At 58.6% G+C, this 24,324-nt stretch overlaps 2 protein-coding genes across 2 annotated transcripts; one reads left to right on the top strand and one right to left on the bottom strand.

Moving 5' to 3' along the window:
- Positions 1 to 36: 36 nt before the first annotated feature.
- Positions 37 to 14,874, top strand: SERHL2 (serine hydrolase like 2). The gene is made up of 12 exons (XM_070411242.1): positions 37 to 134; positions 1,288 to 1,437; positions 1,541 to 1,654; positions 1,919 to 1,960; positions 2,588 to 2,607; positions 3,052 to 3,126; positions 4,915 to 5,027; positions 5,591 to 5,670; positions 9,621 to 9,655; positions 11,790 to 11,872; positions 13,447 to 13,543; positions 14,425 to 14,874. The coding sequence occupies exons 1-12, from the start codon at positions 131 to 133 to the stop codon at positions 14,542 to 14,544; spliced, it is 933 nt and encodes a 310-aa protein (XP_070267343.1). The 5' UTR covers positions 37 to 130; the 3' UTR covers positions 14,545 to 14,874.
- RRP7A (ribosomal RNA processing 7 homolog A) lies at positions 12,341 to 24,305 on the bottom strand. Its single transcript, XM_070411243.1, has 7 exons — positions 24,220 to 24,305; positions 22,440 to 22,582; positions 19,919 to 20,044; positions 16,782 to 16,899; positions 16,382 to 16,479; positions 15,858 to 16,056; positions 12,341 to 15,315 (listed from the first exon to the last, which is right to left on the bottom strand). The coding sequence occupies exons 1-7, from the start codon at positions 24,290 to 24,292 to the stop codon at positions 15,230 to 15,232; spliced, it is 843 nt and encodes a 280-aa protein (XP_070267344.1). The 5' UTR covers positions 24,293 to 24,305; the 3' UTR covers positions 12,341 to 15,229.
- Between the last annotated feature and the right edge of the window lie 19 nt (positions 24,306 to 24,324).

Raw genomic sequence — 24,324 nt, forward strand, 5'->3', positions numbered from 1 at the left:
TGCGGGGCGGGGCCTATGCGGGGCGGGGGCCTATGCGGGGCCGGGGCCGGTAGGGCCTGAAATAGGCGTCATTGCTCTTGGGCGCGACCTCCAGGCGGACAGCGACGGCCGCCGCGCGATCGCGGGCGCTATGAGTGAGGACCCCCTGTCCAGGGACCCTTAGACCCGAGCGGGAGGGGGAGCCACCCGCGCGCTGCCACGCGCCCGCCCACTCCCAGGGCCCGCGGGGGGCAGGAGGGGAGGGTTCGCCGGCCACGCCGCCCTCCCTCGCGTGGCGACTCCGAGCCGGGTCGGCAGGGGTGGTGGGTGGGACACGGGAGTCCCAGGGAGGAAGTTAAGCTCCCGGGAGTTTAGGGGTGCAGGTCCCCAACCCCGTGGGGAGGGCAGCAGGGTAGAGGGGCCGCTCCGGGCGGAGGAGCCAGCAGCCCCGACCGCCGGCGGCAGCGTGGGGCGGGGTCACAGGGGGTCCGGCGCTGAGTCCGGCTCCAGCTCTCCCTCCCTGTGACCTCGGGGCCTGTACTGCACCGCATGCCTCAGTTTCCCGGTCTGCGGAGGGTTTTGGGGTTTTTTTTTGAAATATATATGTTTTGTTGATTTTTTACAGAGAGGAAGGGAGAGAGATAGAGAGTTAGAAACATCGATGAGAGAGAAACATCGATCAGCTGCCTCCTGCACACTCCCCACTGGGTATGTGCCTGCAACCCAGGTACATGCCCTTGACCGGAATCGAATCTGGGACCCTTGAGTCCGCAGGCCGACGCTCTGTCCACTGAGCCAAACCAGTTAGGGCTGGAGGGGAGGTTCTTAACATTAAGAACCAGCCTTAATACTTGTGTGGCTGAACAAATGGATGCATAACTTACTGTGAAGATGTGGGAGATGGGCCACTGCAGCTCACCCTCAGCAAAGACTCGGAAGATGTTGGCTATTATTACTATTACTGTTCACTCCAGTTTACAGAAAAGGAACCGAGGCTGGGTTTTCATCACTTTGCCCACAGTTGCACAGCCAGCACGTGGCAGAGCCCAGAGCTAGCCAACCCCTCCCCCCCAGACTATTCTGGAAAGTTCTGTGGTGAAGCCCTTCCAAGGTTTTCCTCACTCGGTGGACCCAGTTTCTCTTCCCCTCCCCTGGGGATCCCCAGGCCCACCTCCGGGTCTCTCCCCGTCACCGTGGGGGCAGCACAGGAATCCTGGGTGTCGCTGATGCCCTCCAGTGGGGGTGAGGGGCTGGGCCCAGACCAAGGGCTCTGAAGTGCGGCTCCAGGACTGAGCCGATGGCTTTCAGGTCTGTTCTCGGAGCTGAAGATGGCTGTGCCCTGGGGCCACATCGCTGCCAAAGCCTGGGGCTCCCAGAAGGCCTCCCCAGTCCTCTGCCTGCACGGCTGGCTGGACAATGCCAACTCCTTCGACAGACTCATCCCTCTCCTCCCAAGAGGTGGGCTGGGCGGGAGGAAGGCGGGGGCGAGGGGCAGGGCTGCGGGGGAGTGAGAGGGGAGAGGCCAGTCCGACACGTCGCCTCCCTCTTCCCTCCGCCTCAGACTTTTACTACGTGGCCATGGATTTCGGGGGCCACGGGCTCTCGTCCCACTACAGCCCAGGCCTTCCCTATTACTATCAAAACTTCGTGGGTGAGATCCGGAGAGTCTCAGCAGGTGAGTAAGAGGCAGAGAGTGTTGGGGAGCGGGGCACCCCCTCTCACGGTGGGAGTGAGTGTGGTAGCCAGGAAGCAAGGCTGGCCTGGGGGTGACCTGCGTCAGGCCCCAGTTCTGCCCCGAATCCCTGGGTGACAGGGAAGCTGGAGGAGGCCGGCCCGAGGGCCCACTCCCTCCTGCGGGGTCTGCCCCTGAGGGGGGCGCCCCAGATGCTGGGACAGAGGGGGGGAAGGCTGGACCCCAGACCTGGCTCTGTGCTTTCAGCCTTGAAGTGGGATCGCTTCTCCATCATGGGCCACAGTTTTGGTGAGTACACGCGGCCTGGGCCGGGGGGGGGGCTCCTGCAGGGGTGGGGGTGGGGGCGCTGCGAGGGAGGGGGGTTGGTACTCGGGTCCCTTTCCCCTGCACTTCTGGGAACTTCAAGGGAAATGAAGGGGTTCATTCGACATTGACCTTAGGACACTGAGGCTTTTGGGCTCAGGTAACTCCCTTGAGGCATCTATGGCCCAGGAGGTAGTTGTCTCCCAATTTTTAAAAAAATATATATTTAGTGATTTCAGAAAGGAAGGAAGAGGGAGAGATAGAAATGTCAATGATGAGAGAGAAGCATTGACCGGCTGCCTCCTGCACGCCCCACACTGGGGATCGAGCCCACAAACCGGGCCTGTGCCCTGACTGGAATCAAACCGTGACCTCCTGGTTCATAGGTCAACACCCAACCACTGAGCCACGCCTGCCGGGCAGTTGTCTCCCAATTTGATGAGGGAAATATGGCCCCCTGAGTGGTCAGGTCTGATGAAGGGGCCATCTGGCCCCAGGGAGGGAGCCCCAAGTTTGGCAGGAGCCCCATCACTGGTGGGAGAGGAGCTGGGAGGAAGCCTGGTAGGGTTTTGATGGCTGGGGAGCTTCAGCCACTGCTGTTTTGTCTCCTAGGTGGCACTGTGGGTGGAATGGTGAGTAGAAGGTGTTGCAATGGTCACCTCTGGCCGCCGTGGGTGCTCCTCCAAGTGGGGGCGGCGGGGGGGGGGGGGGGGGGGGGGGAGCAGGAGGAGGAAGTTACCTGGCACAGGAAGCGCCTCTTGGGGCCACGAGTTTCGGGTCAGCGTTTCATTAGCTGTGCCAGCGGCTTGGTAGCTCCCAGCAGTAATCGCTGTGGCAGACAGAGCCCCGAACGCAGCCACCCCGGGCTTCGGAGCTGGGTGCTGGGTGCTGGGTGCGGACGGGGTGGGCAGGGGAGAGGAAGGTGCCCTGAGGGATAGAGGGTCTTGTTCCGGCCTCTCGGTCAGCACCCTGGCCCCAGCCTGAGAGGTGTTTCAGGAAACACCAGGGGAAAGTTTGAGTCCCTTTCCCTTCAAGCGCCTCTCCTCTTCATTCTCCCCTTTTGTGCCGCACCCTAGTTTTCCTGTATGTTCCCCGAGATGGTGGATAAGCTCATCTTGCTGGACTCATCCCCGTTTGTGCTGGACTCTAATGTAAGAATGGGGCCGGCCCTGGGCACTGTCTCCTGTGGTGGGTAGCAGGGAAGTGGGGGGAGTGGCAGAGGGTAGACAGGAGGAGTCTGCCTCTCTCTCTCTCTCTCTCTCTCTCTCTCTCTCTCTCTCTCTCACACACACACACACACACACACACACACACACAGCACAGAGCTATGCTGCTGCACTGCTTGGGGTGGGGAGGGATCTGCAAAATGCCAGGTCAGCCCGGAAGTGCGGGGGGTGGGACAGAGCAGGAGCGGTGGGTGTGAGCGAGGAAGCTCTGGGACACACCGGCTGCCGAGCTCACACTCAGCCAGAGGCCTGTGTGCCGGGTGACATGGCGCAGCAGCTCTGGGTGTGGGCTGGGGGGGAGGTGCTGACCCTCCCCCACCGCCACCAGTGACAGCCGCCAGCACTGTCCCTGCCTCTGAGCCCTGGCTCTGCCGTGTGCTGCTGTGTGACCCTTGGCCTCTCTGGGCCTCAGTTTTCTCACCGATTCAAAATGAGGAGGTCGGCCCTGGCCGGTTTGGCTCAGTGGATAGAGTGTCGGCCTGCGGACTGAAGGGTCCCTGTTCGATTCCAGTCAAGGGCATGCACCTCAGTTGCAGGCTCACTCCCCGGCCTTGGTTGGGGCATGTGCAAAGGCAACCAATCGATGTGTCTCTCTCACATCGATGTTTCTCTCTCTCTCTCTCTCTCTCTCTCTCTTCCTCCCTCCCTCCCTCCCTTCCTTCCATTCTCTCTAAAAAATAAATGGAAAAATATCCTCACAAAAGAAAAAAAATATATATATATATATATATCCTCAGGTGATGATTTTTAAAAAGTATTAAAAAAATAAATAAAAATCAATGGATAAATATCCTCAAGTGAGGATTGAGGATTAACAAAAACAAACAAAAAATGAGGAGGTTGGGCCCTGGCCAGTGTGACTCGGTTGGTCCGTACAGGGAGGGGCGGAGGGCACTCATGGTCAGGGGACGCGGAGCCGGGAGGCGCCCTGCAGCTCTGACGTTGTTGCTCTGCTCCGAGGGCTCGGCTCCTCGCTGTCAGTTTCAGTTCTCTTGTCTGTTAAGTGACTATAAACTCCGTAAGGGCAAGAACCATGGTGTCTTTTTTATGCTAAGCCACGTGCCCAATCCCGGCTTAGCAAGAGCGCAGTAAGCTTGGAGCATCATCCGTGGGTTATCGTGAGGGTCCGGTCCGAGGAGATGGTGGCTGCCACTCTGGCATTTTCATCTGCTTCACCCGCTGAGCTGACAAACACAGTGCCCGGGGCTGCTGACTGCTTGATCCTCCCTGTGCTCTCAGCAGAGTGTTGCGCATGCGCCCCCCCTCCCCCCCGCTACTCCAGCCTCTTCCCGGGGTGAGGAGGATGGAAAGGGGTACACTCAGGGGCAAGCTGCACCCCCCGCCAGTCTCCACGCCTCCATTCAGAGTGACCGCATTAGTTAACCAGGTGAATTCTGGTTGAAGCATCATTCCAACCACCAGGTGGTCCCTGACTTTCCGGACATGTTCCCCTCCATCGTCTAAGCTGCCCCTCCAGCTGTCATCCCAGCTGAGCCTCCGGCCGCCCCACCACAGGCAGGCTGGGCGGGGCCAGCTGTGGCCAGGCAGGCAGCCAGCTCTGGGTCAAGGGTTAACTAGCAGGCCTGGTCCTGCACAAACCCACACTGGGTCAGAAGGCATGGCCAGGGGCTGCTGAGGGCAGAGCCTGGGCTGGGGGAGGGGCGGGCCCTTGTCTGCATGGGGGGCGCTGCCCAGAGAACCACGAATACTTAGGAACTGGAGAACCTGCTGACCTACAAGCGGAAGGTGATAGAGCACACGCTGCAGGTGGAGCAGGCCGCCCAGGAGCCCTCTCGCGCGCTCAGCCCGGAGGAGATGCTGCAGAGGTGGGTGCCATGGCGAGGTGGGTTGGGGGAGACGGTGGGAGGACATGGGAGGAGCCAGTCATGGGGCCGGAGGAAGGAGCTTCGGTGGCAAGTCCACACCAAGCCTGCTTCTCTCTGTGCCCACCTGGGCCTCAGGCTCCCTGGCACCATTGCAACTGCATCTGCCTCACTCTCCCCTGTGCAGCGACGCCCCCTGCTCTCCCCTGGCACACTCTCTCCTTCAGCACCTTTGCTCCCTCTGGGCTCCTCCCCAGGCCTGTCCCGGGCCCTGGCTCACTGCCCTCCTCTGGGCCTCAGCCAGGTGGCACTTCCACTGAAGCCTGTCCCGACCCCCTGCGCTGTGGGTAACCGCAGGTCGGGGGTGAGCACGCTGGCTGACACACCTGGGTCTCCAGCACCTGTCCGTGCCTGGTGGGCAGGGCTCCGTGGAAACACCCCGCCCCCACGGATGTAACAGCCCCTCCACCCGCCTGTGTCCTGGCGGGGTGGCCTCCCTTTCCCTGCCCTCTCCTGCCCATTGGCCCCTCCTGCCCCACGGCACCCAGCACCCTCCGTCTCCCCAGGTTCCTGAAGAATAACAGCCACGTGGGCGAGGAGTGCGGGGAGCTGCTGCTGCAGCGGGGAGCCACCCAGGTGCCCGCAGGTAAGCGCTCACCGCCCGGCCCGCTCATCGGCACGGTTCTTGGTGAGGAGCCATAACAACCAAGCTTGTCTTGGGCCAGGCGTGATCCTATGTGCTTTGCAAGTAGCATCTCATTTAATCCTCCACTGCCCTCTGCTCAGCCCGTTTGGAGCAGGAGAAACAGGCTCGGCAAGGCCAAGTGACTGGTGCCGTCAGACGTGCTGCACACCCCGGAGGCTCTCGCTCTGCGGGTCCTTGTGGCGGGTGCCCGTGTCCGAGGCTGGGCCTTGAGGGTGTCCTAAGGGGCCGAGTGGCTTTGAACGGGAGAAGTGGAGCTGATGGAGGGCCGGGCCCGCGTTGTCTGCTTCGCTTCCCGTTACATTCATTCAGGAAACTGTTGGGGACCACAGGAGACTCGGCTGGAAAGTTTGTAAGGAGGACAGTCTGAGAAAGGGGGAGTGTGCGGAAGGCTGCCTGCCCTGTTTGTGGGTGTTCCGACTTAGGGGAGCACCCCTAATTATCCCTTGACCTTTCCAAACAAGTCTGTGCTCGTGCAGACCCCGGGTGTTTACTGGAATCCTTACACTTAACCCTCGGATGCCCTTGCCTAGGGGACAGTGTTAACACCTGTGTCCTCCCAAGATTACTTACCCCACTGATTGCGTCTAAAAGATAAACTTTATCTCAAGCTGCTGCTACAATAAAAGGCTAGTGAGGCAGGCAGTCGAGGCTGCGAGGCTGCCTGGCTGCTATCAGCCAGGTGGTCCCTTAGCCCTCTCTCGACAGCGAAGCTGTCACCTGTTCATCCGTCGTTCAGGGGTTGCTGGTCAGCCCGGCAGGAAACCTTTATGGAGAGAGCTCTGTGCCCGCCCCCAGCCCGGCTGAATGCGACTCCAGTTTATAAAGTACCAGGGAGGCGGGGTCAGAATCCAAAGCTTGTGGGCGCTGGGCAAGTTGCAGAGTTAACCGGCTGCTGGGAGTGAGCGATAGAGAGTGGTGGGGGCTGTGGAACTGGCCCAGCCTGTCCTTATGGTAGGAACTCCTGCCTAGTTTGGTCAAAATTTCCAGTTGCTCAAGAGAAGCCAGAGGCCTGCTCTCTCGTATTGTTTTCCAGAAATTGCAGAAGCCAGAGGTCAAAGGGACTGGACAGGACTGGGTACTGTTTTACCTCGGCCGCCAGTCTGACCTGTGGTGGGGGATTGTCAGTTATCATTGGAGCCTCTGCCTACTCCTCCCTGCAGATCCTCATGGACAGAGGGCAGAGGGCCTGGGCCAGGCTCCCCACGTGCCCACACAGATGCGCACCCAGGGGGCCCCTGGAGCAGAAGTGGGCTAATCGGGAGGCACGGAAGCCGATTAGGCCAGGCCAGGGTCACGTGCAGAGATGAGCACAGACGCTGAACCCGATGACCAGGGGGTGGGAGAGGAGGAGGCGGAGTGGCAGTTGCCTGGATCAGTGTGTGGGGACCAGCCCCTCTGCAGTGGTCGTGGCCCTTTGGGCCCTGGGTTAGCCTAAAAGAAGACCAGGCTGGTTCCCAGACGCCACAGGCACAGGGCAGTGACATTGGGGGAGCTGCCTCCCCGCACCCCCCCCCCCCCCCGAGACCCTGACAGCCCCCATCCGTCCTGGAGCAGGGCAGGGGACTGGGACACCTCCATCACTGGACCTGACCCCTCTGAACTCTGCGTTCGCTTCCTAGGGCTGCCGTTACAAATCCCACAACCCGGGGCTTACCTCTCCGTTCTGGAGGCCAGAAAACCAAGGTCAGGTGCTGGCAGGGCTGTGACACTCTGCGATGCCTCTGTCCGAGCTTCCTGGTGGCCCTTGGCTGTGTGCATGCTCCCTTGGGGGAGGCCGGAGCTAGCAGGATGCAGAACAGGGTGTGGAGGCGCAGGAGGTGGGCGGAGCTTGCAGTGTGACATTCAGGTAAAGGGGCTGGGTGGGCCTCCTGGAGGAGGTGACTTTTGAGCAGAGCAAAGTGGTGCAGGTGAGGGCGTGGTCACAGGGAATCCAGGATGAGGTGGCCTGGGAGAAGAAAGGTGCCGGCCAAGGCCTGTGGGAGAACCAGGGGGCCGTGAGCAGAGTGGAGAGGGCCGGGTCCCTGGCCACCTTCTTATTTGCGTGCTGCCTCTGATGGGCCTAGGCCTCTGGGAACAGCTGGAGGGACTGGCCTGAGGGGAGAACCCAGCTCTGGTTCCCTAATGACTGCAGTGCCCAGCCCCTGCCACCTGCCACCGCGGGGACCGAGCCCTCCCCACAGGCTGCGTGGCCCCGGGGTTTCAGGCACGATTGGTTTCACTTGTGTAGTTTAAACCCCAACATTTGGCCTGGAGGGGAGTTTGAACAGGTTGTTCATATATAAAACAAAGGTTTTATGCAAAAATGGAATTACCAGTTTCTGTTGAAAAATGGGAAGGCCTGGCAACATTCTGTTTCCCACGAGCAGCAGCTGCTGGCACGGCCCGCCGCCAGGACTGGCACTGTGGCTGGAGTCTGTGACCTTGGCCCCGCAGCGGAAGAGGGAGGGAGCGGTGGAAAGGCTTCCTGAGGTTATTCTCTTACCTTTGAACTTGGGCCTCCTTAGTTGTCAGAAAGCCTCCACTGGGGCCTGCTGGCTGGGGTGGCAACGCTCCTCGGCCCCCTGGTCCTCCCTGCTCCCAGCAGCCACGCTGCCTCCTGTCCCTGCCCAGGGCTGCAGCAGGACCCGCAGGGCCCAGGGCCCCTTCGCTTGCAGATGCCCACACTAGGCTGTCACCTGTACTCTGACCAACTGGCTGTAACTGGCGTTCCCACACCCTCGGGTTCAATAATTTCCTCAAATGGCTCACAGAGCTCAGCAAACCTTTGCTCACCCCTGGGTCACTGTACAGGACACTGCACAGGCCCAGCCGCATGGCAGCTGCGCGGGGCAGGCGTGGGGCTTGCAGGCTGCCTCCTCCCCGCACCGCTGCTCCCCGGCCTGCCTCTCAGGTCAGGTCCTGTGCTCCAAGGATTGTATGGAGGCTTCATCACACAGGCCTGGCTGATGAACTCCATCCCAGCCCTCCCCTCTCCCCGGAGCACGGCTTCATCTTCCAGGGGACCCCTCCCATCCTGTCGCTCAGGAAATTCCAAGGGGTCCGGGCTGTGTCAGGACCTGGGCTCAGAGATCAAGTATCAGGACAAAAGATGCCCCTAGCACTTTGTCATTGAGAGTTAACAGTTTTGTTTGCTTTTCCAAACCAAAGGAAGTTCTACAAGGGACAGATGCATTGATGAGTTGATTGATGTTTTCGTTTTTTTAAAAATTAATTTTAGAGAGAGGGGAAGGGAGACAAACATTGATTTGTTGTTCCACTTATGCATTCATTGGTTGACCCTTGTTTGTGCCCTGACCGGGGATCGAACCCGCAGCCTTGGCGAAACCGGACAACCTCTACCCAGCTGAGCTACCCGGCCCTCCCGGCAGCCATTTCTTGAGGGGACATTGCCAGGTGTGGTTTAGCATGGCATCCGCCCTCCCTGGTGAGGCCAAGCTGTCCACCATCGGGATTGCAGCCGAGAACCCAGGCTCGGCCTGGAGCCGGGAGCACTCACCAACCTTTCGACCCTCCAACCTTTCTTTTTGCTCAAGTTCTCTGACGAGTGGCGATGTGATTCCTCACTGTTGGGTACTTTATGGTGTTTGAAGACCCGCAGGGTCATTTAAGGTTCTCAGAGACTCTGAGGCCAGGACGGGCAGTTGTTCCTACGTCCATCCTTCTGCGCATCCCTCTGGGGTGGCCGGGGAGGCCCCGGGGTGGCCACATGGCTCGTGGCCAGGTGGTGGCGGACGAGCTCTGCCCCAGCGGAACCCCAAGGGCATGTCGGGGACGATCCCTCCAGTCCAGGCTGAAGAAGCGAGCCCTGGCGAGAAGGGCCAGGCTCCCAGGGCAGCGGAGGCGAGGCCTCGCCCTGGCCCTGACCCACACCGTCTGTGCTTCCCTCCCAGGCCTGGTGCTGAACAGAGACCGGAGGATCGCCTGGGTGAGTGCCGCCGCCCTCCCCCCTTCACGTGCCTGTCGGCCTCTCTTGTGGAGAAATGTACATAGCACAGTATTTATCCTTTCCATCCATTTGTAAGTACACAATTCAGTGGCATAAAACATATCCATGATGCCATGCAACCACCACCACCCCAACATTTCACATCTCCCCAGTATAAACTCCTTACCCAGAACCACATACTCCCCCCACCCCAGCACCTGGCGACCGCGTTCTGTTCTCTGAATTTGCCAGCTCTAGGGACCCCACGTAAGTGGAGTCATGCCGTGTGTGGCCTTGTGTGTCCGGCTTATTTCACTTAGAGAATGTCCTCCAGGTCCACCGTGTTGTATCTTGTGTCAGAATGCATTCCTTTAGGCCGGCGAGCAGCCACTGCACGGCTACTCCGTTCATCCGCGAGGGACACGGGAACCTGTCTGTGGGAAGCACCCAAGGTTATCTTAGTCTGAAGAGTAGGAAATGGCTGGGAGGGGTCCAGGCAGAGCAGGCAGTGAGTTTGCGGGCTGTGGCCAGCGTGTGTTCATAGGAATCGTGTCTTCACGGCCATGAACACAATAGCTTAGTGGGTCCTTCCGGAGCCTTCGTGCATTAACCCACTGAGTACACCCTGATCCTGTCAGCTGCCCGCTGAGCTCGGACATGGGAGACCCGGTGCCCTCAGAGGGCTCAGACTAGAGCACCCAGCGCGACAGAAGTATGTGAGCCTCCTTAAGTTCACCTCCCCAGGAGCCATATTAAAAGAGTAAAGAGAAACAGGTGAAGTCACGTTCAATACTTTTAACTCAGGGTATCCAAGATGTTGTCACTTCAGCATGTAATCAATATAGAACATTAAGATCGTTGACTTTTTTCTTATCAAGTCTTCAAAGTCCAGTGTGCGGTTTACAGGGCAGTGCATCCCACTGTGGCCCAGCTCCCCTTCCCGCACCACAGTCCCCGGCGGCTGGGGGTGACTGTGGGGCAGCACAGGCCCAGCCATCGTAATGGTCAGACGGTGGTCAGGGCTATCGGAGGCCAGCAGGGACTGTGGGCATCATTCTGCACTGTCTCATGGCAACTGTCTGAGCAGGCAGGTGGGCTGCGCTGGCAGAGCCCAGGGCCAGGCTGGCAGGGCAGCCTGTGGACCAGGAAAGGGAGTGGGAAGGGCCACACCTGAGACCTAAAGTCTAGGCCCAAACGTAGCCCAGACCCCTCTGCTTTCAGTCGCTCGGCCACGCCGGGCTGTAAGAGTCTGGGAAACACCGTTAGGATGGGCAGCCGCGAGCCCAGAAAGATTTAGGGGGAAAGGCCTCCAGCCTGTGGCAGTGAGAGGCCCATTGGGGAAGGGGGTGTGGTTGGGCCCCGGGCTCCGTCCTGGGGTAGGTGGGTGAGGTGCCCCACCAGGCTCCCCAGGGCCAAGAGACAGGTCTCACCCACAGCAGTGCCCGGTGCCTGGCCAGTGCGGGTCAGTTGGTTGGAGCGTCATCCCATGCACTGAGGGGTCACTAGTTAGATTCCTGGTCAGGGCACATACCCAGGTCACAGAATTGATGCCTGGTTGGGGTGCGTATGGGAGGCAACCCATTGATGTTTCTCTCACACACTGTTTTCTCTCCCAAATAAATAAAATATATTTTTTAAAAATATTTTTATTGATTTCAGAGAAGGGAGAGGGAGAGAGAGACAGAAGCATCAATGATGAGAATCACTGATCGGCTGCCCCCTGTATACCCCACACTGGGGATCAAGCCAGCAACCCGGGCTTGTGCCCTTGGCCAGAATCAAACCAGGGACCCTTGTCCCCAGGCCGACGCTCTGCCCACTGAGCCAAACCGGATAGCTAGGGCAATAAATTTTTTTTTTTTTTTTAAATGCCCACCAGTGTGGCTCAATGGTTGAGCCCGGCCAGGAATTGAACCAGGTCAGTTTGATTCCCCATCAGGGCGCATGCCTGGGTTGCTGGCTCAGACAGTCCCCAGTCGGGGGCGTGAGGGAGGCAGCTGATCAACGATCCTTTCATCATTGATTTTTATCTCTCTCCCTTCCTCTCTGAAATCAATAAAAATATATTTTAAAAAAGAAAACAGATCCTCGGGTGAGGATGAGAAATGATTCACTGTGGTTCTTGCCTCTGCAGCCAGAGCACACCTTCGATTTCATCAGCAAGGAGCTGTGCGCACACGCCGTCAAGAAGCTGCAGGCCCACATGCTGCTCATCAAGTAAGTCTGAGCCCAGCAGCCGCCGTGAGCACCAGGGACCTGCAGGCCTCCCACTGCCACTCGCTTGGGAAGCCCTCCGCGGCTGGTTGGGCAGCACACCTTTCAACAGGCTACTGTGGAGGGCACCCCACCCTATGCTGCCGCTCCTGCCTGCCTTTCTCCCCCAGGCCAGCACCTCAGGGTCTCACAGCAGTGAACACCCTTTACTGTGGCCTAGATGCCACTCCCCTCTTCCCTCCGCACTGCAGCCCTGCACCGTCCATGCCCAAGGCAGGATCTGTGACCTCCAGGGACACTTCTGTCTCTGGTGCCAAGCACAGGGTCTAGAGCAGGGGTGGGCAAGCTTTTTGACTCGAGGGCCACAATGGGTTCTTAAACTGGACCGGAGGCCGGAACAAAAGCATGGATGGAGTGTTTGTGTGAACTAATATAAATTCAAAGTAAACATCATTACATAAAAGGTTACGGTCTTTTTTTTTTTTTTAGTTTTATTCATTTCAAACGGGCCATAGTTTGCCCACGCTGGTCTAGAGAGTATGCACTCAAGACGGGCACATCCAAACCGCTGCACACCCGCCAGGGTGGCTACTGTCACCTGAGCGCAGTGGTTGGCGGATGGCCGGAGCCCCAGCCCTCAGAGCGATGGGACTGTCCAGTGGTGCGGCCACGGTGGCAAACAGTCTGCACCTCTCAAGCAGCTACCACAGGGCCCCCCTGGCTGGGCAGTCCCACTCCCAGGTGCAGGCCTGTCAGGCCCACACTAGTGCACGATGGTCCAGAGCATTCCTCATAACCACCACAAGGTGGGGCGACCCCGACGTCTGTCCACCACCGACTGTTTCTGTCCTAAAAAGGAAGCACTGACCCGTGCTCTGGCACTGACGAACCCTGAAGCATTCGGCTCCGTGGAGGAAGCCAGCGCGGAGTCTGCACCAGGGGACTCCCCTCCCACGCAGGCCCAGGGAGGGACTCTGCACAGAACGTCAGCTAGGCCTGCAGTTGTGTGTGGGAGAGCACACACACAGGTTTGGGATGTTTTTTGAGGTGATGAAAATGCTCTAAAATTAACTACTGGTGGTTGCACAACTGAATATATTTAAAACCAAGGAATTATACACTTGAAATGGGTGAAATTATCTCAGTAAAGCTATTTAAAAAAAAAAAAGAAAAAGAAATTCCAGCCAGTGTAGTTCAGTGGTTGAGCGTCAACCCATGTACCAATGTTTGCCAGTTCAATTCCCGGTCAGAGCACATGCCTAGGGCTAGATCCGCAGTAGCAAGCATGCAAGAGGCAGCTAATTGATGTTTCTCTCTCTCTAAAAATCAATAAAAATACTTTTCTTAAAAAAGAAAGAAAAAGTACAGACTCAAACCGTTCACTGGCTCTACATTCACTGGCTGTGACCACGGGCAAACTGGGACTTCAAGTGTGGGTGGGTACTGAGTGGCTGAATCTTGAATTAAACGTGAACTCAAAGGGACCCAGCTGTGGACGAGGGGGAGATAGCTCAGGCCAGGGTGCAGGGCACTGCTGGAGGCGGACCTGAGATGAACCCTGGTTTCTTGCTTTCCAGAGCAACCGAAGGATTTTTTGACGTGAGGAGAGAATATGATGCTGACAAGGGGCTCATACTGTTCATGACTGACCAGCTGAAATCTGCCCTAGGAGAGGTAGGTGTGGGGCTCAAAGTGGCTGGGGTATGGAGGGGCATCATGCCCTTCGGGGCTCCACCATGCTACCTCTTCTTTTTTAAAATATATTTTCATTGATTTCAGAGAGGAAGGGAGAGGGATAGAAGCATCAATGATGAGAATCATTGATTGGCTGCCTCCTGCACACCCCCTACTGGGGATCAAGCCCGTAACCCGGGCATGTTGAACCTGGGTCCCTTTAGTCCACAGGCCGGTGCTCTAACCACTGAGACTCCTGGTCTGGCTCAGCCCCAGGTCTACCAGGTGCCCCCGAGCTACCAGGCCTCACTCCCAGCTGTGGGCAACGTAAACCAGCACAGAGTAGACTGTTCATTGGCAGACTCTCCCGACTTTATTGTCCTCACACCCAGGGGCCAGGCCCGACTCAGCCAGCAGCCATCCCAGTTTCCTAGGGTCCCAAATGGGAACAGATGGCCACTCCCCTCACTGTGTGCTGGGTGCTTGCTGCAGGTGGAGGTGGGCCCCAAGCAGGAGGGCTGGGACTTGTGCTTGACTGTTCCTGGGGAGCACCTGGCCCCGGAAACGGGAAGCCTGTGTGGCTGGGTGGCCACTGGCGGTGCCCTCCCGTCCTGTCTGTCGCCTCCCTCCCTGGCGGGTCGGACAGAGCAGCAGCACCGCCACTTGCTCTGCCCAGCCTACTTCCCCCAGCTCACCGCTCAGCATGCCCAGGCCCCCAGGGCTGGCACACTTCCCTCCCAGAGGCCTTTCTCATGAACTTACAGCCAGGCCTGAATCACCCAGGGACGCCATGAACCACAGGGAGGCAGCAGACCCCAGGAAAGCCCCACCAGGGGGGCCCTTGGAGCCACCACTCACCACCTGTCCCCCTCCTTCCCCAGCGGTTCCAGTTTGTGGAAGTTCCAGGCAACCACTACGTTCACATGAACCAACCCGATCACATGGCCAGTATCATTGGCTCCTTCTTACAGAGCAGGAACAGGATCCCAGCCCAGCTGTAGCCCTGGGCCCAGGGCCAGAGACCTGTGCTCACCACACCACCGGACGCCCAGCTCTAGGGGCCCCAGCCAGGCCAGGCACCATGGGACCAGGCCTCACTGGTCTTGAGCCGCATGAGCTGGCAGAGCAGAGGTGTGGGGTGCGATTTCTGTCTCCAACATTTGTGAGTTCACAGGGGAGATCGTGTCTGGATTCGGGGTCTGTGTTGTGGCTGGAAACCAGCAGTGAGCTGGGAGTGCAGGAAGACTCGATAGGCCGCCCGGCCTGCAGCCAGCAGCTCTTGCGCCTTTCCTGTGCCTGCCTGGATGAATAAATTATTCTTTTCTCTCTCACTGCCTTTGAGGCTTTCACGGCTGCGGGGGCTTGGCCACTGAGGGTAAGGGGAGAACATGGCGGACACTTATCTTTTAGCGGAAGATCCAGACAGACTGGGAGGAGACAGGAGCAGCAGGAACCACTTCCTGGGTCGGTGGCTCCTGAGAGCCAAGTCCTCATGCTGAGCAGGCTCACCAGCTCCGGGCTCGGGGCTGCTGAAGACAAGGGCTGAGGGTGGCACTGTCCTTTACCCGCCGCCTGTGGGCTGATTCTTGGTGCTGTTTGACGTGGCAGCTCCCGGGCCTGGGCAGTCTGGGAGCATCCAGGCCTTCATGTCCTCGCTGGCCATCCCCACCACCCTGTCCATGCGGCTCAGTAGGGACGGAATTTGCGCTGGGCCCGCATCAGCTCAATCCTCTGCTTGTCCTCCTCGAACTTCTTGCGCAGCTGCGCTAGATCTGGGGCGTGAGGGGAAGGGGGAACGGCCAGGATCAGACAACGTGCCTGTGGGAGCCGCGCCCCATTGCCCCCATGAGTCTGCCTGGCCACACACACCCTCTCCGCAGCAGCCTCTGCACCACAGCCAGCACCTGAGGCCACACACACACACACACACACACACACACACACACTCTCTCTCTCTCTCTCTCTCTCTCTCTCTCTCTCTCTCTCTCTCTCTTTCCTCCTGCAGTCTGGCCCCAGCACAACTGCTCAGGGGTCTGGCTGTGGGTCCTACATCCCAGGTGCCTCTACAGCCCTAAGTAACCCAGAGGACCCCACAGCGACCTCTAGGGAGCAACTGTGGGACCAGCACACAGGTGCTGCCGGGCTGGGATCCCAAACCCAAAGCCTGCTGGAAAGTCTGGGCCTCAGGACACCCTGGCCCAGAACCCAGGTCCAGCGCCTGCCTCTGGGGCTCTGTGCTTTGGCCACAGGCCTTGCCCAGGCAGCTGGGGCTCAAGGCTAGGGGGGCTGGCGGACAGGCTGGGGGTGCCCTTACGCTCCATCTTGGTCTCCCGGTGCTGCCAGGCGTAGAAGTTGAGCAGCTCCTTGCGGGCACGCTTCCGCTTCTCCCTCTCCAGCACCCGCAGGCTGGCTGCCTCCGTCCGGGGCAGCACGGGCCGCCGGCCACGGCGCGTCACCTTCACCCAGCCCTCCTCGTCCGGGACGCCTTCCTCCTCCTTGGCCTTCTCTTCCTCCTGCAAGGACATGACCCTGTGATGGCCGGGGACCCGCCCGCAGCCTCGGGAGCCTGCTGGGAAGAACCTGGGCACCCAGGGGCACCTGCTGCCCACTCCGCCCCCAGCAGCGAAGGTGCCTCCTCCAGTCTCGGACCGTTCCTCCTCTACAGACCTAGTGACTAGATGCCACCAGCTCAGGTGACCGGACTCAGCAGGGAAAGGGGGTCTAGACTGCATGGTGACCAGGTCAGCTGCCTCCCCCGCCCCCTCAGGAGCCACCCCACACCCGTGGCACCGCCTTCCCCACTGCGACAGTGATGTGCGGCCCCCCGCGAAGCCCTACCTCGGCCATCTTCCTGTCGTACGCCTCCATGAATGTGTCCACTTCCACTCGCAGGGCCTCCGGGTCCAGCACGGAGTCTGTGTAGTCACTGATCCACTCTGAGGGAGGAGCCAGGGACACAGGCCTCCTCAGGTGACGTGCGGGCAACCCCAGGACCCGCCGGGCCAGCTGGCTTATCGCACACGGGCCACAGGCATGGAGACTGGCCAGGGTTCGGTAAGGAAGGTTCTAGTGGTGGCAAGCTGGGCCCCACCTGTGCCCCCCAGTGCCAGGCTCAGGTCTCCCACACGCTGCTCTCAGGGCAAGCGAACACGGTGATGCTGCCCCCACAAGGACCCCACCCACTCACCCAGGGCCCGGGAAGGAGGTACCCCACCCCCCGCCTCCCGGAAGCACTGACTGTGAACGCCGCTCTTCACGGGGTGACTCTCTGTCGAGACCAGCAAAGGGCCCTTCAGGGCTAAGGCAGCCGACACCCCTTTCGGCTTCTGGAACACCACGTAGGCCACCTGGAAGCCCTGGAGGGAGGGAGATGTCACAGCGCTGGGTCCTTCCCGTTCTCCCAGCCACTCACGCCCGGCACCAGGGGTGCCCCTGCCCGCAGCCTGACTTGTCACTGGACCAGCGGAGATGTGCAGGGCTGTCCCTGAACATGAAGATAACCAGGAGGTTGTCCCTAATCCACAGGCAGGATGGCTGTGTGCCAGTTACCCACCTGAGCCCCTGGTTACCCACCTGAGCCCCTGGTTACCCACTGTGCCCCTGGTTACCCACTGTGCCCCTAGTTACCCACTGTGCCCATAGTTACCGACTGTGCCCCTGGTTACCCACTGAGCCCCTGGTTACCCACTGTGCCCCTGGTTACCCACTGAGCCCCTGGTTACCCACTGTGCCCCTGGTTACCCACTGAGCCCCTAGTTACCGACTGTGCCCCTGGTTACCCACTGAGCCCCTGGTTACCCATTGTGCCCCTGGTTACCCACTGTGCCCCTGGTTACCCACTGTGCCCCTGGTTACCCACTGTGACCATAGTTACCGACTGTGCCCCTGGTTACCCACTGTGCCCCTGGTTACCCACTGTGCCCCTAGTTACCCACTGTGCCCATAGTTACCCACTGAGCCCCTAGTTATCCACCTGAGCCCCTAGTTACCCACCTGTGCCCCTGGTTACCCACTGTGCCCCTGGTTACCCACTGAGCCCCTAGTTACCCACTGAGCCCCTAGTTACCCACTGTGCCCCTGGTTACCCACTGTGTCCCTGGTTATCCACCTGTGCCCCTGGTTACCCACCTGTGCCCCTGGTTACCCACCTGTGCCCCTGGTTACCCACTGTGCCCCTAGTTACCCACTGTGCCCCTAGTTACCCACTGAGCCCCTAGTTACCCACCTGAGCCCCTAGTTACCGACTGTGCCCCTAGTTACCCACTGTGCCCCTAGTTACCCACTGAGCCCCTAGTTACCGACTGTGCCCCTAGTTACCCACTGTGCCCCTAGTTACCCACTGTGCCCATAGTTACCCACTGAGCCCCTAGTTATCCACCCGTGCCCCTGGTTACCCACTGTGCCCCTGGTTTCCCACCTGAGCCCCTAGTTACCCACTGTGCCCCTGGTTACCCACCTGTGCCCCTGGTTACACATTGTGCCCCTAGTTACCCACTGTGCCCCTAGTTACCCACTGAGCCCACATTTACCCACTGAGCCCCTAGTTACCGACTGTGCCCCTAGTTACCCACTGTGCCCATAGTTACCCACTGAGCCCCTAGTTACCGACTGTGCCCCTAGTTACCGACTGTGCCCCTAGTTACCCACTGAGCCCCTAGTTACCCACTGTGCCCCTGGTTACCCACTGTGCCCCTGGTTACCCACTGTGCCCATAGTTACCGACTGTGCCCCTGGTTACCCACTGTGCCCCTGGTTACCCACTGAGCCCACAGTTACCCACTGAGCCCCTAGTTACCGACTGTGCCCCTAGTTACCCACTGTGCCCCTGGTTACCCACTGTGCCCCTGGTTACCCACTGAGCCCCTGGTTACCCATTGTGCCCCTGGTTACCCACTGTGCCCCTGGTTACCCACTGTGCCCCTGGTTACCCACTGTGCCCATAGTTACCGACTGTGCCCCTGGTTACCCACTGTGCCCCTGGTTACCCACTGTGCCCCTAGTTACCCACTGTGCCCCTAGTTACCGACTGTGCCCATAGTTACCCACTGAGCCCCTAGTTATCCACCTGAGCCCCTAGTTACCCACCTGTGCCCCTGGTTACCCACTGTGCCCCTGGTTACCCACTGAGCCCCTAGTTACCCACTGTGCCCCTGGTTACCCACTGTGCCCCTGGTTATCCACCTGTGCCCCTGGTTACCCACCTGTGCCCCTGGTTACCCACTGTGCCCCTGGTTACCCACTGTGCCCCTAGTTACCCACTGTGCCCATAGTTACCCACTGAGCCCCTAGTTACCCACCTGAGCCCCTAGTTACCGACTGTGCCCCTAGTTACCCACTGTGCCCCTAGTTACCCACTGTGCCCCTAGTTACCGACTGTGCCCCTAGTTACCCACTGTGCCCCTAGTTACCCACTGTGCCCATAGTTACCCACTGAGCCCCTAGTTATCCACCCGTGCCCCTGGTTACCCACTGTGCCCCTGGTTTCCCACCTGAGCCCCTAGTTACCCACTGTGCCCCTGGTTACCCACCTGTGCCCCTGGTTACACACTGTGCCCCTAGTTACCCACCCGTGCCCCTGGTTACCCACTGTGCCCCTGGTTTCCCACCTGAGCCCCTAGTTACCCACTGTGCCCCTGGTTACCTACCTGTGCCCCTGGTTACACACTGTGCCCCTAGTTACCCACCTGTGCCCCTGGTTACCCACTGTGCCCCTGGTTTCCCACCTGAGCACCTAGTTACCCACTGTGCCCCTAGTTACCCACTGTGCCCCTGGTTACCCACCTGTGCCCCTGGTTACACACTGTGCCCCTGGTTACTCACCTGTGCCCCTGGTTACCCACTGTGCCCCTGGTTTCCCACCTGAGCACCTAGTTACCCACTGTGCCCCTAGTTACCCACCTGTGCCCCTAGTTACCCACTGTGCCCCTAGTTACCCACTGTGCCCATTCCCACCAGGCCTTTCTTCTGTTATGGGAGGGACTCGGGGAACAGTATGCTGACCCCTGGCCAGGAATGGACGGACACACAGGGCGCAGACTAGTTCCAATTCCACTGCAGCAGGAGGCGTGAGCTCCAGGCCACAGGGAATGACAGTGGGGCTCAGGGAGGCCCTCGGGGTAGGGGTGTGGGGGGGAAGAGATGGACCCTGAGCTTTCAGGACACTGGAGAGCGGCGGCAGGAAGCTAAAGGTAGTGGCAAGTCTGGGGTAAGGAGTGGAGCGGTTTACCTGCCAGGCCTCCTGGACCACATGTCTGGCCTAGAGCCATAGGACAGGCCCTGAAAGTCCCTCCGTCCCCCAGCATCACCGTCCCCTCACGGGGTCCCTGCCCTAGCCCCCGTGCCCCATGCTGGCAGACCCCAGGAACGGAGGCTTACCGGAACAGGCTTGGGGTGAAAAAACTTCGACTTCGGCTCCTTGGGGCTCTCGGTGAGCTCGGGCTTCCCCTGCAATTCCACGGACTGGACAGGGCCACAGGGGGAGAGGAGGCGGGCCAGGCACTCCTGCCGAGGCGGAGGGACAGTGTGAGGGCTGCAGGCCCTTCCAGGAGCCTCCCTCGGCCCCTGGAGATCCGGGATCCCACGTCTGTGCCGGAACCGGGGACACGCAGGGAGGGTCTGGGCAAGCCACGGCCTCAGCACGGGTTCCAATCCTCTCCTCCCAGCGCCCGGGACAGAACCTTGTCAATTTACACGTTAACAACGGGGTAAGAAGCCACCCTTCCACTGGCAGGGCCTCAGGAGGTGGGGGAGACGGAATTCAGGCGTAAGCTTTCTGGCTTTGTGACAGGATCCTGCGGGAGCACATGCCCGAACGCACTGGCTTTCTCACCAAAGTGAAGGGATTTCTCATTGGAAAGTAAATTTTTTTTTTTTAATATATTTTATTGATTTTTTACAGAGAGGAAGGGAGAGAGATAGATAGTTAGAAACATCGATGGGAGAGAAACATCGATCAGCTGCCTCCTGCACATCTCCCACTGGGGATGTGCCCGCAACCCAGGTACATGCCCTTGACCGGAATCGAACCTGGGACCTTTCAGTCCGCAGGCCGACGCTCTATCCACTGAGCCAAACCGGTTTTGGCTGGAAAGTACATCTTGCTGAAAGATCAGTCTTTCCTATCACTTTCTCCGGGTAATGATACCGAAAGAGGGATTGGGTTCTAAATAAATCTATAAACAAATGCTTTAAATGTAAAAAGAAAATTATTGCAAGAATAGGCGGGGACATTTTTGGAGTTATTCCTAGTATTCTGATTTTATGAGCCAACCAAGTAAGTTTTACCACCTGAACCTGCCTTTTACAAACAGTGAAACCTGTGCTGCTGGAATGGGGGGGGGGGGGGGGGGAGGGCGGGGGGACGAGGGATCTCTGGGTGCAAGTGATGCCGCTTCTCAGTTTGTGAAATGCTGAGGGCTGCACACTTCCGGCCAGGCCTTCAGTAAAGGCTAAAAATGGCACCCTCTCCTCTTAATGGTTTTTTCTCTCTTTAATTGTAAGCATTTAGCCCGGCCAGCATGGCTCAGTGGTTGAGCATTGACCTATGAACCAGGAGGTCATGGGTTCATTCCCAGGGCACTTGCTGGGGTTGTAGGATCGATCCCCAGCGTGGGGTGTGCATGAGGCAGCTGGTAGATGATTCTCTCCCATCATTGATGTTTCTATTTCTCCCTCTTCCCTCATCTCTAAAATCAATAAAAAAAAAAACATATTTTAAAAACTGGAGAGAACATGGCAAAAGAACCTGGATAGAACCTGGCGACAGAACCTGGCTGGAGAATTTGGAAACCCTGGCTGGAGAACCTAGCAAGAGAACATGGCTACAGAACTTGGCTGGAGTTCCTGGCTGGAGATCCTGGAGGGAGAACCTCGCTATGCTGATCAACTGAACGCTGACCCTGTGCCATTCCTTCTTCGCCGACTCCGTCCACACCTTTGGGGACCCCTGGACCCGCTGGGGTTGGACCCCAACAATAAAGTAGGAAGAAAATAAAAAAATAAATAAAAAAATAAATAAAAAAAAAACTGTAATAGTTTAGAAGTTTATTTCTTTTTTGAAAAAACAAAATTAGTTTCTCTTCTGTAAAGTTATATAATACTAAATTTACCAACTTTGAAGAGAAAAAAATAGGCATGTCTAGATAGATTTAGAAGTAATTTTATTTTCTTACAGTTTTCCTATCTTTTACTATGGACAGGGGAAAACAGCATGCAGTTGAAATAAATCTAGGTAGCCAAAGCCGGTTTGGCTCAGTGGATGGAGCGTCTGCCTGCGGACTCAAGGGTCCCGGGTTCGATTCCGGTCGAGGGCATGTACCTGGGTTGCGGGCACATCCTCAGTGGGAGATGTGCGGGAGGCAGCTGGTCGATGTTTCTCTCTCATCGATGTTTCTAGCTCTCTATCTCTCTCCCTTCCTCTCTGTAAAAAATCAATAAAATATATTTAAAAAAAAAAAAAAAGAAATAATTCTAGGTAATAAAAAACTTTTTTGGTAATTAAAAACATTAATATTTTTAAAAACACACCTTTAACCCGGCCGGTGTGGTTCGGTGGTTGAGCATCGACCCATAAACCAGGAGGTCATAGCTCATTTCCCGGTCAGGGCACATGCCTGGGTTGCGGACACCCCATGTGGGGTGTGCAGGAGGCAGCCGACCAATGATTCTCTCTCATCACTGATGTTTCTCTCCTGCTCTCCCTCTCCCTTCCGCTCTGAAATCAGTAAAAACTATTCAAAAACACATCTCAGGAGAGAGGCTGCCCTCTGGATGCCCGCCCTTAGGGCTCAGGTAGCTGCCTCCATCTCACCGCTCAGGCCTTGGTGGGGGCAGTGGAAGCACGGCTCTGCCCAGAGCCCCACCCGAGCCCGCGGCTGCCTCCGAGACACCAGCTCACCTCTGTGCAGTAAGGGGGCACATTGAGGACAAAGAGCGTCCTCTTCTGAGGCCAGGAAGACTTGGCGCCGTCTCGAACTCTGTGCTCTCTCATGTACAGGTAATGGGAAGCCTTCTGCTCTTCAGAGAACTTGATCGGAACGGCTGGAAGGAAAATGGGGCAGGAAAGGATGGCGTGAACGTCAGGGTCAGGCTGCCCCTTTCTAGTCCCATCTGTCTGTCCACCCACCCACCCCCCCCTCACTGAGCCCTTCCTCTAGGCGAGACCTGTGCAGGGTGCTCTTCGGTCTATGACAGTATTTGAGCCAAGAATCTGCCCACGAGGGGCCCCGAGCTAACAGAGGAGGCAATGATTACAGGCGGGGAGTGAAACGAGGAAAGTGTGAGGTAAACACCGAAACCCTCCCCGTGGCCGGAGCCCAGCTGGTGCTGACCCCTCTGTGGCCTTTTCTCACCCCTCCTCCCGCCACCAGCTGGCAGGCCACTCTGCCTTCTCTCTGTTCCTCCGACTCGCGGGCCTCACACACCTGGACCCTTTACCGGAAAGAGCAACCCTCTCCTCTCCACCTGTCCTTCAAGTTCTCACTCACTTCCTCGGAGGAGTCCTACCTGCCAGCTGAGACCCGCCTGGTCTGTGCCTTCACACGTTCTCTTATGGTCCTACGCCTGTATTTGGAGGATGATTTGGGAAATCGCTCATATTCCCATGCATTTTAATTCTCATAAAATTAGGGGCTGTTTTCGGTTCCTCCCACCACCTTCTTCAGAGCACAGGGGACGCAGCTGCAGCCCCGCACTCAGCAGCTGCCGTGGCAGAGACAGACAGGGAACAAGCATAAAAGGAGGCTGTACCAGACAGGAAAGAAACGGGGAGGCAGCACAGGGGGTGGTGGCAAGAGGCTGCCCTCTGGATGCCTTAGGTAACCACCCGGAAGGCTTCCTGGCGGAAGGGAATGAGCCGCAGTCCGGGCACAGCGGGTGGCGGAACTCTGACAAGAGGCCACGCCAAGTGCAAAATCCCCGAAGAGTAAAGAGCTGCCTCAGCGGAACAGAAAGCTGGAGCTAATGAAGGTCTGCACCCGCCAGAACACCTGGGGCCACCGGGTCAATGGTAGCAAGTTGGGGTTTTCCTTTAGGCGCTAACTGTGGCCACCGGAGAGATTTGGGGGTGTGTAGGAGTGTGAGGCAAAACCTGATTTACACCTGACTTTAGCCCCGGCCGGTGTGGCTCAGTTGGTTGGGCTTCCTCCCGGGCACCGGGAGGTTGCGGTCCGACTCCCGGACAAGGGCGCGTGCGGGGGTGGCGGGCTGCAGGCTGATCCCCGGTAGGGAGCGAGCGAGAAACAGCACATCGACGTTTCTCTCTCTCCCTCCCCCTCGCTCTAAAAATCAATAAAGATATTTTAAAAACAAAGAGAAAAACAGACTTCTAGATGCAGAGAACAGACCGGTGGCTGCCCAACGGGAGGGGTTTGGGCACGGACCCGCCCAGGTGAGAGCTGCCGGGGCCGGACTCGGAGCCGCAGAGGCAGCGGGGAGTAGAGGTGCTCCCCGAGGGGGGCAGGTGTGGGGCCCGCCCCGGGGAGCGTGTGGACAGAGGCGGGTTCGCCAAGGGAGGCGCTGGCCAAGGTGGGCTCGTCCCGGGAGAGGCTATGCAGGGAGCCGCGTGGGCCTCACGCCCTGCCGGGCCACGCCGCCCCCGAGCCGCCTCTGGGCGAAGCCTGGCTGTACCCGGCCCCGCACCTGTCCCGCGGCCCCTCACCTGCCCCGCATCCCCTCACCTGAGTAGCCCGGGGGGCTCGGAATCCCCTCTTCGGCGTCCCGCGCCGCACCCTTCCTCCTGCGCGCCACCATCTTGCCGGCCGGAAACCGCGCGGGCTGCTGGG

The sequence above is a fragment of the Myotis yumanensis genome, unplaced genomic scaffold (genome assembly GCF_028538775.1).
Source record: "Myotis yumanensis isolate MYYU_CA2020_CCGP unplaced genomic scaffold, mMyoYum1.0.hap1 SCAF_3, whole genome shotgun sequence".
NCBI lineage: Eukaryota > Metazoa > Chordata > Mammalia > Chiroptera > Vespertilionidae > Myotis > Myotis yumanensis.

Excerpts from the sequence above, each read along its gene's own strand:
- SERHL2 (XM_070411242.1), top strand. Across the intron at positions 3,127-4,914 it reads CGTTTGTGCTGGACTCTAAT|GAACTGGAGAACCTGCTGAC; the intron begins GTAAGAATGGGG and ends ACGAATACTTAG. Across the intron at positions 5,028-5,590 it reads CCGGAGGAGATGCTGCAGAG|GTTCCTGAAGAATAACAGCC; the intron begins GTGGGTGCCATG and ends CCGTCTCCCCAG.
- RRP7A (XM_070411243.1), bottom strand. The coding sequence starts at position 24,292 with ATGGTGGCGCGCAGGAGGAAGGGTGCGGCGCGGGACGCCGAAGAGGGG. Across the intron at positions 20,045-22,439 it reads TGCCCCCTTACTGCACAGAG|GAGTGCCTGGCCCGCCTCCT; the intron begins GTGAGCTGGTGT and ends CCGCCTCGGCAG. Across the intron at positions 15,316-15,857 it reads CCGGGAGACCAAGATGGAGC|ATCTAGCGCAGCTGCGCAAG; the intron begins GTAAGGGCACCC and ends CTCACGCCCCAG.